At 42.4% G+C, this 12,917-nt stretch overlaps 1 protein-coding gene across 4 annotated transcripts in view; it reads left to right on the top strand.

Moving 5' to 3' along the window:
• LOC105560091 overlaps window positions 1–12,917 on the top strand; it is a 193,491-nt gene that overhangs the window by 121,101 nt on the left and 59,473 nt on the right. For all 4 annotated transcript variants that reach the window (XM_012008879.1, XM_012008882.1, XM_012008881.1 and 1 more), the window contains exon 5: window positions 11,830–11,940. In XM_012008879.1, coding sequence (XP_011864269.1) covers window positions 11,830–11,940 — 111 coding nt within the window. The remainder of the gene's footprint in view (window positions 1–11,829; window positions 11,941–12,917) is intronic.

Genomic DNA, 12,917 nt, shown 5'->3' with positions numbered 1-12,917 from the left:
CTGAAACATTTTTTCATATCTCTTTTAGTTTTTTAAAAAATCGACTGTATAAATTAAAATGGCCCACCCTGTATATAAAAAAGAGGCAACAACTCAAAGAGATTCGTAATAATTGGAGAGAGCTCGCTCGTTATCTTCGGCGAAATTTTTGAGGCGTGATAATTTTTAATCTTTAATTAAGGCAAAAATTAGCGGCAGTTTTACATGCATTCGCTGTATCGTTACATAAAGAATATTTTGAAAGAATGGTTTTTTTAATGTAAAATTTAAATGTACACCGCGACACAAATTTGAGGTTAATATTTGCTCGGAAAATATCGAGGGAGGTAATTACATATCTTGATAATTGTTAAATAACTTGCATGATAATTGACATGATAATTATCACGAGAAATAATTAACGCAACACAATTAGAGGTGCGATCGTTAATTAGCTGCGGTCGTTGATGTTTAGATTTCTAATTATTAATACCGCCTTGTGCAACATTGATTATGCCGAGATAATTGCGATATAATTTAATTGCGCGCTCGGTGTAATCGATTAGTATCGCGAGTGACGGAGGTTGAGAGCGTCGGGCTCTACGCTTTGCTGGATTAATTTATGAGCCTCAGGTTCGACTCGACGACGGGAGGCGGCTGCGATCCCTCTTTACTCCCACGTGAGAGCGATGTCGCGAGTGCTAATCTGCGGAAGATGCAATTCGCGAACGAGGCAGACGGGGTTTTTGGAATAGAAGCAAAAGGAGCTTCTCTCGCACCGCGAATGGCAATCTCGATGCACGTGACTGATGGTCGTTCCAACGAGGTGGGACGTACACGTGTTGCATTCGCTTTTTGCAACAAGTTAGAAAAGATTCTACGACATTTAGAGGTAGACAGTAGATAAAGCTACTTTTTTTTTACGAGCCTAGTAGGATCTTTAAATTTTTAGAAAAATTCTTTTCACATATTATTTAACACTTTAATTGTCTCTATTCTTCTAATAAATTTTATACTCGGAATGTTCATAATTTGTATACAATAGATTAATATTCTAATGGCATTGCCTGTATTTTTTTAAATAAAATTTCGCTAATATGACGCGATATTTTTGATTGGAAAAAAAAAGTTTTCTATTAGCATTGCATTGAAAACAACAAATATCGGTAAGAATCAACGACACAAAATGAAAAATTCCACAGGTACTTTTTCATCGTCCTGATCATTAAATTCCGCTTAAAACGCGAGAATCGTGAAAACGCAAATATCGAGAAGCGACAGCGTCATTCGACGTTGCAGTTATCCTATATTATTTTATGATAATTCCGCACGCCATCACGGAACTATTTGAATGGCGCGAAGCATCTCGGTGTGTTATTAAAACAATTTTAATCAAAGTAAACTTTGCAGCGAGCGCGCCGTTGATACCGCCTGCGCATCTCTTTGTTCCTCGAAAGACAAAGGACTTGTGGCTGCAATGACTAGAATTATTTTGTCCTCCATTCTATCGCGAGCGAGAAAGTTGCTTTCCATATGCTTTCGAGTGTCAGAAAATCTTTTTTTAACTTTGCTGCATGAAATTTCTAAGATGCTTAAGTAAGGAGGCAACGTAATTTAGGAAGCAATCTTGAAAAAGGAATCGCACACACGGCGTATAAATTATGGGAAATGTTTATCGAGTGATGTATGCGGTACAATGCATGTTTCAATAATGTTTGAATTTTTTATTGCATAAACTTTTCGCCTACGTTTACAATCATTGTCTCTTGGAAGAAAGGAAGCGCGCCTTTCAGCGGTTTCCATTCGTCTCGTTGCCGATCGAATGCCACTTTTGCTCTCCCCAATCTCTCGTTCTCTTTAGCCCAACGCGTTCCCTACACCAAACTCCTTTCAAGACGACCTTCGACCTATCCTCTCGACGTCATCTTGACGTTGGTACTCTTTGCCGCTGGCCTCTTCACGGCGGCTTTAGACCCTCATCGAATTATCTTTGGTAATTACTTGAGATACTCGAATTCAAAGCGGGCGCTCCCTTTTAATGGGCCGGAAAAAATCCGCGTGACACGCTTCTCGTCTTCGTCCCGAGGATATTCGCGAGGACGACGCTCCTCTTAAGACTTAAAAGGGCACGGGATTCAATCAACCGGTATGCGTATCAAGTTTCGCCGCCGTTACAGAACTCTTGTGATTAGAACATGATATTAAAAATTATTCCTATAAAGCAATTCTTAATCTGTAGAAATACACGAAGGTATAAGATTATTTTATTACCTAAAATCATAAGTATAAAGTTCTGTATGTTATTTTAGTAAAAACTTGGCGTATAATAATGAGATTGTGGTCTTATACTATGTCTTATTAGATTTCCGATTTCGACATCTTGCACGATATACTTATATGTCTGATCTTGTTAATAAATTGATCCGAAAAATTCTGTCGCGATAAACAAGTTATTCAACGGCATTGTTGGCAAGTTATTTAAAGCTTACCGGAGCTCGAGGGAGCCGCGTGAATCGCGTCGTGATCCTTTAGCGACTATCGATTAGGGCTGAGAGAGCCATGTTACGATGTCCGGCCGTGATTTCGCCGAATAGGTGATGTTTAAAGTTAATGTACCGTAACAGATTCCCGTACGACGACGTGCTCGTGCTAGATGGACATCCACGAATTACCCTTTACGACTATTAGGATCAAGCCCGGAGCGAATTGCGAGAGAAAGAGAGAGAGAGAGATAGAGGTATTAAAGACGGTCCCGGCAATTTACGCGAGATGCAATTTGCGAATTCAATTCGCGCCTCTCTGCGATCGTTGTTGCACGTGGCAACGATAGGACGACGATGCTAATTCGATTGTCGATAAGGGTCGTTGAAAATGAAAGGAATACTGTCGTGTAGATTAAGTATCCTTCGACGTCTAAAAGGATCATTCGAAATTTATCATTAGCCGAAACGAATAGAAAGACAAATGCATTTGATCCGATATTAATCAATTGCTCCAAATAATTCGTGAATAACCCATTAAATTGTAACATTTAATTTTCTGCTTTTGCTATTTGTTACTTAATTCTGATCTTTATTCAACTCGCATCTTATCGAAAAGTCGCGGTTGTCGCTAGTGATGATGGGGATTTGCCGTCAGGCTTTACTTGTTCGTCCCACGCGATGCGATATCCAAGGCGGATACGCGATATTACGATCAATGCCATTGACCTATCTGGAATACGATCCGAATGCCGGGGAAGAATTCCGCGTGTGAGAATCTCGTCGCGAGATCGATTGCGGTGGATACGCACGCTCGTTCTATCCGACCGAGAGAAACCACTTTATCATTCGCGAGCATCGCGAAGAGTACACACGTACGCACACCCACACGCTGCAAGTCTGGCGCGAATATCTAATTTTTTTTTTTCCTCGGGATTAATTCTCGCCGGATGAATATTTCTCCCTCTGTTATATTACGAGTCGCGGGGAAACATCGCCGCGAATGGGATTTAAATAAAAACGCAATCTTCCGTGCCGTGTGATTATTTCGCTTTTACTCTTTTCACGGATATGCGTCGCGCGGGATGATCTATTTAGAGATGTCTGTGCAACGATTGAGCGAGGACTCATTAAACGGCAAAGTGAGATTGCGACTGTCGTTTCTTCTGTGATCTATCGCATTGTTAGAATTATTAAAAATGATTTACATATGCTATTATTCAGAGATATTGAGACAAATTTATTTACATCGATTACATTTCTAAATGTCTTTTTTGTGTGGGGAACAATCATAATTAATAATATCGCAGAAAAATACATTTTGTGATATCGCGAGATTAATTTTATACAATATCAAAGGAGTTGGCTTCGATTTATAATAAAATACAGATTTGTTCGTCCAATTTTTTCCTGTTACTTTAGCTTCTCTTATTTCGCGCGTGCACGTTCATACTAAGGTGTAAAATATAGTCCCGGTCGCTCGTGACTATTTTCAGCACCTAATCTGCGTGCAAAAGTCGGTGGCCGACTTATCTCCCGCGAAATATACCCATTTGAAGAGGCTTTCGAGAACTTTGTTCTCGAGAATGATGACACGATTTGTCAGAGTCCGAAAGCAAACAAGGACAGAGACATGTGTCTTGTTGACGCGCTTAATAGAATGGATAGATAATTTTCAAAATTTAAGAAAAATAACATAAATAAAAAAATCTGAGCGCAAACGATTATCATTTTTCGATTTTATTTCGCGATGACTTGGCTTACGGTGATTGAGATTATCGCCACTATTTGTTATTATTTTTATAACAATTATTGATTCATCTTTTCATTTTAAATATAAGTAACAGAAGAAGATCTATTTGACATCAGTACATGACTAACATGACTAACCTCAGCCAGGGCAATATTTTTCGCAATGAATTTTCTAAATGCTGCTAAAAACGTAGCCAGTTATGGTCGATTGAAAGCTTAATTATTGTTAAATATAAGTTTGGCAATTTTGTATTGCAGTAGATCTATATCATTTTAATGTCTTTCTAAGACTGCAGTTAACACAGTTAAGCTGGCAAAAGCAGATAAAATGGCTAATAAATGTTCAATTTCACAAATTAGAGATAATCGTCGTGCTCGTAAGGTCCTTTTTCGTCCTCCAGCAATGATCGCGGAATCCTTGAAAAAGAAATCCCGTTCGTCCTGCTTTGGGTAAATATATCGGCCAATCGAGGAATGCGCACTCATTTCTTATTCGTTGATCCTCCTACCCTGTTTTTCACCCCAGACTTTCGGGAATTCGAGGGTATTTCTTATTTCGAATACTGGGCGTGCCACTGTTCAGATCTCCTCGTTCGTCTCCTATCTCTCGCATTTCGTAACTTCATAGGATTCCTCGAAGCCGTCTACACAGATTATAGGGGGTGTAGTTAAATTATCATCCTCCACCCTCGTTCGAGAAGAAAATCCTGTTAGCGATTTATTCCATATCATCGGGTATATTATATTTGACGCGTAAATAAATCTCTGAATGAGATTTATTTATAATGTTTAATATATGCCTATTTAATTATATACAAGAATTTATTGTATATATGCCAATAGTCATGTTGCGATTTACTTATTCTTTTATTCCGTCTGTAATTAAATCTCATAACATTTTAGCATTTGTAAATCTTTTTTGAAAAATAGGAAAAGATTCTTCCGCGACCGAAAAAGGAGTGAAATGATGTTTCGGATCGAGCGCTCGATTTGATATCGCGTATCGATCATCAACCTTCTTTCCGCCTCTTTTTACACTACGATCTTTCACCGACAGCACCTGTACGGCTTTGTTCCTCGACGACAGACGGGCCCTTCGTTTCTATTAGCCACCCTTCGAGCTCTACTCGAAGTCACCCTTTCTCTTCCGCGTTTCTCGTCCACGGGGAAGCCTGAGCACCCATCCCTCCTGTTCTCTTCGCCATCTCTGAGCCAACCTCGCACCCCTTTATCCGGCCCCCATTGTTCTTCGTCCTACGACACCGCGGCAGGCTTGCACCTTAAAGGTGCACCGCCCTTCGAATTTCGTTCGCCACCGTCGTTGCTGCAAACTTCCAATTCCGAATCCCTTTTTACACGGCGTGCATCGACTGCCAGGATAATCGGACAGGACACGACGAAATATCTCAAGGGGGCGAGAGATCGATGTCCCCGATAAAACATCGCCTTCAGCGTTAACTGTTCACCCTCGTTCCCCACCCCCCGGTCCGTTCGAAGGGGACAGAATTTACGTTTTGCGTTAGCCGTTTTTCTAGAAATTTATTTCGATGTGCACATGCGACGTGTGGAACTTGCGTGATTAAGCAAATAAAATCGTACACATGTTGTCACCAAGTATTACGTTGTTATAAATAAATTGCCACTTAATATATAACGTACTTCAAATATATAATAATGTATTATATTTAATGCGAATTAATTCGTAACAATTAGAGGAAAAAATGAAGATAAGAAATATTTTATTTTGCGCAGGACGATCTTTTATTGAAATAAAAGTTTGTAATTTTTCGAACAAATGGCTTTTGCCGATGCAGGCAATTTGGTCTTCAAGTCATATTAGAAAAACATTGCCATTGAATAGAATACACATATTTGTTAACATTTTTTTCATTTTACAAAATACTCAATATTTATAGAATTATAGCAAATTAAAAATGCAATTCACTGACTTGTGATTCAAACGCTCCGGAATCACCCGAGTTTACTCGAACTCGCTCGTGACGTCACGTGACGTCTGATTCGTGATAATCTCGACCTAAGGAATCCAAATAAATTCGAATAACGTTGTACTGGCGCCGATTTAACGACGACGTTCACCGATCAATTCGTCAGGTTTCACTTGGAAAAACACATTTTCTCTCTTCCGAGGAGCGCGAGATTCATCTTAATTGCATTTCACAGCATACAATGAATCAGCCAAGTCGCGATTTCCTGCCAGCAAGAAATTATTCGCGGCGCATCGGACTGTAGAAGATCGCCCGCCATTTCTTTTATTTCTTAAGGAGTACGCCGTTGTTCTCGTTCCTTTGAGCATGACAATATGAATTCGACTCGGGCGAGAGGAACCGTTGGCTTCGTCACGCTGAAATGGATCGGCGGTGGCGCGATATCGACGGGGAACCGTAAATTAAAATGTCTCCGTTCGCGACGGAGGTAAAAGCGTATCGAGGGGAATAAAGTCTCTCCCTCGTTGTCCTCCCCCGATGTCCTAATCTTCAGTTCCTCCCGGTTCTTCCGACGTCCCCTGCCACCCCTTTCGGCCTCATCTTTCGGGGGGAATCAATTCTCTCGGGCGCGCTTTGGCAACACTCTCGCAACTTCTTTGTAAAGCGAAACCTCGCGAGCAGAAAGTAGTCAGAAAAAATGGTCGCGACGCGAATTTATACGCGGAGTGCTTCGAAAGTGGCGCGACGACGAGGATTTTGAGGGAATTTAGTGTCAGCAAAAATTTGATCTAGCTTTGATATCACGATAAATTTGCGAGCTTTATTGTTCAAGCTTCACTTGCGCGTTCTGCCATCGAAAGTCTCACAAATCTCTCTGTATAACTCTTTAGCTTTAGATCTCTATACTATATTTAAAAAAGACTATACTGTTGTTAAAAAAGACGTACATAGATTGATGCAAAGCTTAGACAAATCTTACTATAGATGTGCGGAAAGGCAAACTCTTAAAATTTAAGGAAGATATTTTATGCTAGTATTGTCTGCTATTAAGCGGTTGATTCATTTTCCGTGCGACCCAGATTAATTCGAAACGAGACGATTTCTCTATCGGCATTCGCTATTGTCATCCGATAACAATGTGCACGGTATATGCAATCGGGGAGAACGATCATTAAAATGATGACGCTGGACACGAGAGCGACGGGACAGGTCCGTAAATATCTGAAATGAAATCTGGACGCGCGCGCGAGTAAATAAAGATAATAACGTGTCGATAAAGCTTATACCGCACGGAAGGGAACCGTCATAAGACTTTCGCCTATAAATTCCGTCACTATTACTTGTATAGAGTACTTGCCATCCGCACGCCACGGCAATAAAACGCGATATAACGCGCCCTCGAAGCAACCGGTAAGCATGTAGTCGATACTTGGGCTGCTACAGATTGTTTCAGAAATTGCGAGGAGCCGCGACGACTCGCTGTATGAATTACGAACCGTGAAACAATATGGTATTTGAGAAATAACGCGTGTAAAGACTACTTCAAATACACTTATTTTAATTAAGACTGCACCGCGAACGTTTCTCGAGTAAGAACAGAACCACGACTATATTTACGATGAATAATCATAATAAACGATAAATGAGTTTAGTCGATTTTAACTGGCACGTGTTTAATAAAATAAAATAAAATACAGCGTGGTACGTTTCGACCAATGGTTTACGTCCTTCTCGGGGACATTCTTAAAAATAATCAGGCCGGCGTAATATGAAGTCAAGTAATAAAAATCCAAAGGAGGTGAGTCATAATTATAAAAATTATAACATGCACAAAGTTAAAATGTGTACGCTGTCCACAAAGGCCGGAGAATCATAATAAATCTGGCGATAGGTTGGCGAAATACTGGCGAGGTTCCAGATTCACGTGAAAATAACGGACAAATCCCGGAGTACTCGTCGTACCTTCGGCATCAATATTATTTTTAACGGATCCCTGTTGAGAGACCCGCTACTTTGTCACGGCCTATAGAAGCGGAACGGCGGTGTACTTTTCTATCGACGCCGCCACGGCGCCGATGATTTACATAGCAATAAAGTAACGCCTTGGCGGCGGCGGCAGCCCGAAAAACGCGTTTGATTTATCCGCGCACTTTCGCGAAGTACTGGACTTCTGCCAAGCCGGAAGGTCCATCTCGCCGGAAATCACGACGATAATTCAACGCGAGAAAGAGAGCGATGCGGGCGCGCACCGTGAAAATTTTCGGAAGAGACGGAGTTCGCACAAGAGACACGTGTTCACCCTTCGCGACACAGTCGCCCTAGTTCTGGTCCACTAAACGTTATTCGGAGGAATCTCGACGAGATAGCATTTACATTTTTTTTACTCGATTGCCGCAACTGCCGAGATAATTAATTTTATTTCTTACGTAATTATATTTCGGTAATGAATAACGAAACTAAATCGGTGTTGACGCGAGAATAACTTGATTAACGACCGAACGTCTTCGTATTTACTTGCGGCAATTAAAGACGAGTCGCAGTTAATCGTCGAAATTAACGCGAACGGGACGGATCTTCCGTCACGCTCTCGCTGTCTGTCCCCAAAAGGAGGTCGCAGACGCACTGCTGATGGCGTTCAGGAGTCAGTCGGGTCTGATTACACGTCGACGGCAGGGCAATACCTTAACCCTTCCCTGTCGGGGGCCACCCTTCCGACAGGCTGCTGAGGGACGAAGCGAGGCGTTTGCAATTTAACGGAATCTCTGCATATAGAGTGGGTTCATCGCGGCGCGCGGGTCCCGCACTTTAAATGACGTCCCGGAAGTCCCCGCGCTAATTCTACGGATCCTCGGACATGTATACCGCCGTCGTGCCCCTCGACCCTTCGCCGAGTCCCGCGTCCTACGTAGGGCCAGAGCTGCGTTATGCGAACTCCGGTCGGCGCGCTCGTAATAATTGCAGGCCTCGACGCGAGGGAGAGAGAGATAAGAGCGTTTTACTAAATGGCCGTGGAATATTTGCGGCGACACGCGAAAGGCTCTGACATCTCACGGGCTTGATTTATCGATGTTTGTACCCGCGGCCGTAATATCGCGGAATAAATAATTTCGTAATCGGATTATACACACACACACACATACACACCGCTGAGCGGGCGAATGCATATCTGCAGCGATACACGATACCGATTATATAATTCACTGATATTTATTTCAGCCCCGGTTAGGTCACCGTACAAATGATACGATATAATTAAACCATTTTGAGTAGGTGAATAATGACGTGATAAAAGATATATGAGTATTTATTTTACAATATCACATTACAAATAGATCGTTTAACACAGATGTTTGAAATGTTTTGTTATACACGCGAGTATAAAATTTATAATTTGTAATTCGCTCACCGATGAATTGTCGAGCTCGCTCGCATCGTTTTACTTTTCCTCGCTTGCTCGATTTTAACTCTCAAAGCACAAACGAATTTTAATTCGTATATTTGCCACAAATAGCGCCAGCTACAATTTAATTGATCACGGACGGATAAGACGGTCGTTCGTTTCATCGACAGGTGGGTTTTACGAGCTATTCGAGCCGCTGCAAAATAAACGTGTACAAGTGGCGTTTGCTTAGTGCGACAGTTAACATTAATAAAACACCGCTGCGTCTTGCGGATGATTTATCACCGTGGCTTATTTTTCTCAAACCGCGGTCTCTCGCGATTCAAAAGTTATCGAATATCGATTATACTCTTTGCGCAGGTTGGCCGTAAATCCTTGGAGAATGTTAGAGTAAAACGCAGCGACAATAATAAAGTCGGCGCGACGTTGCACGAGAGAGGAATTTTAATCGGTCGCGCGATAACCTGCAATCGATAGTTGCCGTGTATCGCGATCTCTCATTCGGAACCCTTCATTAATTCCAGCTCGCCGCTGCTACATATTTAAAATGTCTTATCGTTGAATCAATATCGAGACGCGTTTCGTATACTTTCTTATCATCCCTAATGTCGGCGCAGCAGAACAAAGCAACCAAACATCCGTACTTGGGTTCTATACGTAGAGAGAAAGAGAGAGATCTCGCATACCGATCTAGCAAGTTGTAACATTTTCCTTCGGCAAAAGAATGACTGTGCGTCACGAAAGGCTTTACGCCCTTCCGCCACGCAGCTTCATAATTATTCGGAACGTGATATATTTTAGAGGCAGGATACAATCCATTTTGCGATTTTCTTTTCTTTTCATCATCAATCACGCCGAGTTCTCGAACAGAAAAAAGTGTGTAACTACAATAAGTGCATTATACGAAACAATTTTTCGCATCCAATATTTTTGTCCAATATTGTTTTCTAAATTTATAGTTGTTTATTGGAGCCTTATTTGTATTATAATATTAATTGTATATTTAAAATTTGCGCCAAGTTGAAACGTAGCTATTTTTCGGTCCCCTTACGCGACGGTACGGATTTAAAAATAAGTGTTCCGGCAGTTGCTGCGTGCAGGACGAGAGCCGTTCGCGGCAAACAATGGCTGCGCATTGTCGACGCGGTATCGGCGGTGGCCGAGGGTTCGGGAAGGGTGAATTGCGGCTACGTGCCCCCGCATACGAATGTGCCCGCGCGTACGAGGAGGAATCGAGGACGGAGGGAGGTACCCGCGCCGCATCGGCGTCGTCTCGAATCTAATAGATCGCGCCCAATACTTATGGTCAAATCGCGAACCCCCGTAGACCAGGCGGGGTCCGCTGATTACCATTCCGCCCCGACGCCCCAATAACCGTCGCTGATAATCAGAAATGCCTTACGAAGGATGTAAATCAATTCAGGTATGACTGCAGCGGCGTCTCCGAGCTTCTCGCCAAGATTGCGGTGGAGCCGAGAAGGTCTCTCTACTTGCTGGACGAGTTCCAATTCTAACGAATAAATATCGTAATCGTTCGTTAATCAAAGTTCTTGAGACATTAACGTAATTCTTGATTATTTTCTGAAAGATCGATATTGACTTGGAACATAAGTAAAGGTGCTATCGGTTGGACATTTTTATATTTGAGAGTGGTTAACTTGAAATAAAAATTGTAGACGTCTTGTAATTTCAGTGACGTTAAATTATTGTTAGACGAAATGCGAAAATTAAATTAGATTAAAATAAAAATGCGTCGCCCGTCGAGTTATTTTTTGCGACCATTTCAAGGTCGCCTGGGAGCATCGATATCTTTCTTGACGAGCCGCAAGCAGACAAGAATCGACCGGACCGACAAGGTTTCTCGCTTTGGAGATCCGACTCTCCGACGTGCATCGACGCGTAATCTCCAAGTATACGGAGGAGAGTGTGATCTCTCTCCTTGAAGTTTAAGCCCCTGTTAAGGCAGCTTAAAACTCAGGTAACGGGAATTACGTCGGGGATATTCCGCCGAAAGTTACGGACGGACTTCGGAATTGCGTCGCTCGACGAGAAGTTAATTGGAAATCGGTGTAACGGCGCCTTCGATCGCTATGCGAGTTACGTACAGAGCCGTGATATTTTTCTCACGTACAAGCGATTCTAATTTCCACGTGTACCAGTCGATTAATCCTTTTACTATTTACGCAAACGATAGGTGAAACACTTGTCTGCATAGCGCGTGAAATTCCGACACCTTATTTCATTCTAACATTTTTATTCTTTGCTGTTGCAGGAGAGTCTGGAGGAGAGAGTGCAAGAGCTGGAGCAAGCGTTGCTGGCGGAACGTATCGCGGCTCAACGAGATCGAGCGACGATCACAAAGTTGCAGCGGCAGATCAACAAGGTAAGATATTTATACAACAAATTCGTCTCGGCAAAAGCGAAAAGTCAGCGACGATAAGAGCTCGACTACTGACCCATCATACTCGTCAGAAAATTCTAGTTTCGAAAGATATAAATGATTTCTAATACATTTTGATGAAATGGCATAAGTTATAAATATAAAACCTTGGCAAAGTTGATAATACAATCGCAGGAACATCGAATAGGCATTTCGATATCAGCGTAGAAAATTGATCAATTTCATTAATGATGGCGATTATCTGATTATTTTTAATTAAATATTGCAGCGATCTAGACAGATCGGAATTGAAAGTTTTAATATATTTTCGCTTCGCGCGAAGGACTCGTCACATTTTTGCGATTGAAATTTTTATCCCATTCCGTATATACACCTGGCTTCTCCGCATCGAAGAGGAGATTAGAATGGTGGTAAAATATATTACTATCGCCCCCGGAACCGAGTAGCTAACTCGATCGAACTATGGGCGCTAGCTCTATTCGGTCGGTCGAGGCGTGTGAAAACTATGGTCTCCGTCTTGTATGGAGTCGCTGATCCGTTAACTTGGTCCGTTCTTACCGGAACGAAACTGCAATCGCGAGGACGGTCTAAGTGGTGGTGGTTGATGATGGCGGTGGTTTCGGTCCGGACCAGACCTGCAGATCCGCACGGCTGGCTGCCGCTGCTCTGCGGTGGCATTCGGCGCCGCTCGCCGTATCAGATAACGACGACCCTCGTAAACCAGACCCCCGTAGACTGCAGCAACTCCTTGGTCCACGGGACGGAGAGGGCAAGAGCGTCTCCTTGCCCCTCACGTAATCACGTTTCTCTACCGTCGTACAGTTTATTCGCGTTATGTCACTTACAGCGAGGCGCCTAGTGCCACCGACCGATTTATCCTCGATAATCTCGCGATACCCGTTGGATCGTTCGACGCGTTGTTACCGATCGGTACTACTGATAGCGCGAAATTATTACTT

This window comes from Vollenhovia emeryi, unplaced genomic scaffold, assembly GCF_000949405.1.
Source record: "Vollenhovia emeryi isolate VEMERY1.0 unplaced genomic scaffold, V.emery_V1.0 DF939242.1, whole genome shotgun sequence".
NCBI lineage: Eukaryota > Metazoa > Arthropoda > Insecta > Hymenoptera > Formicidae > Vollenhovia > Vollenhovia emeryi.
This window is presented reverse-complemented; position numbering and strand designations above follow the sequence as displayed.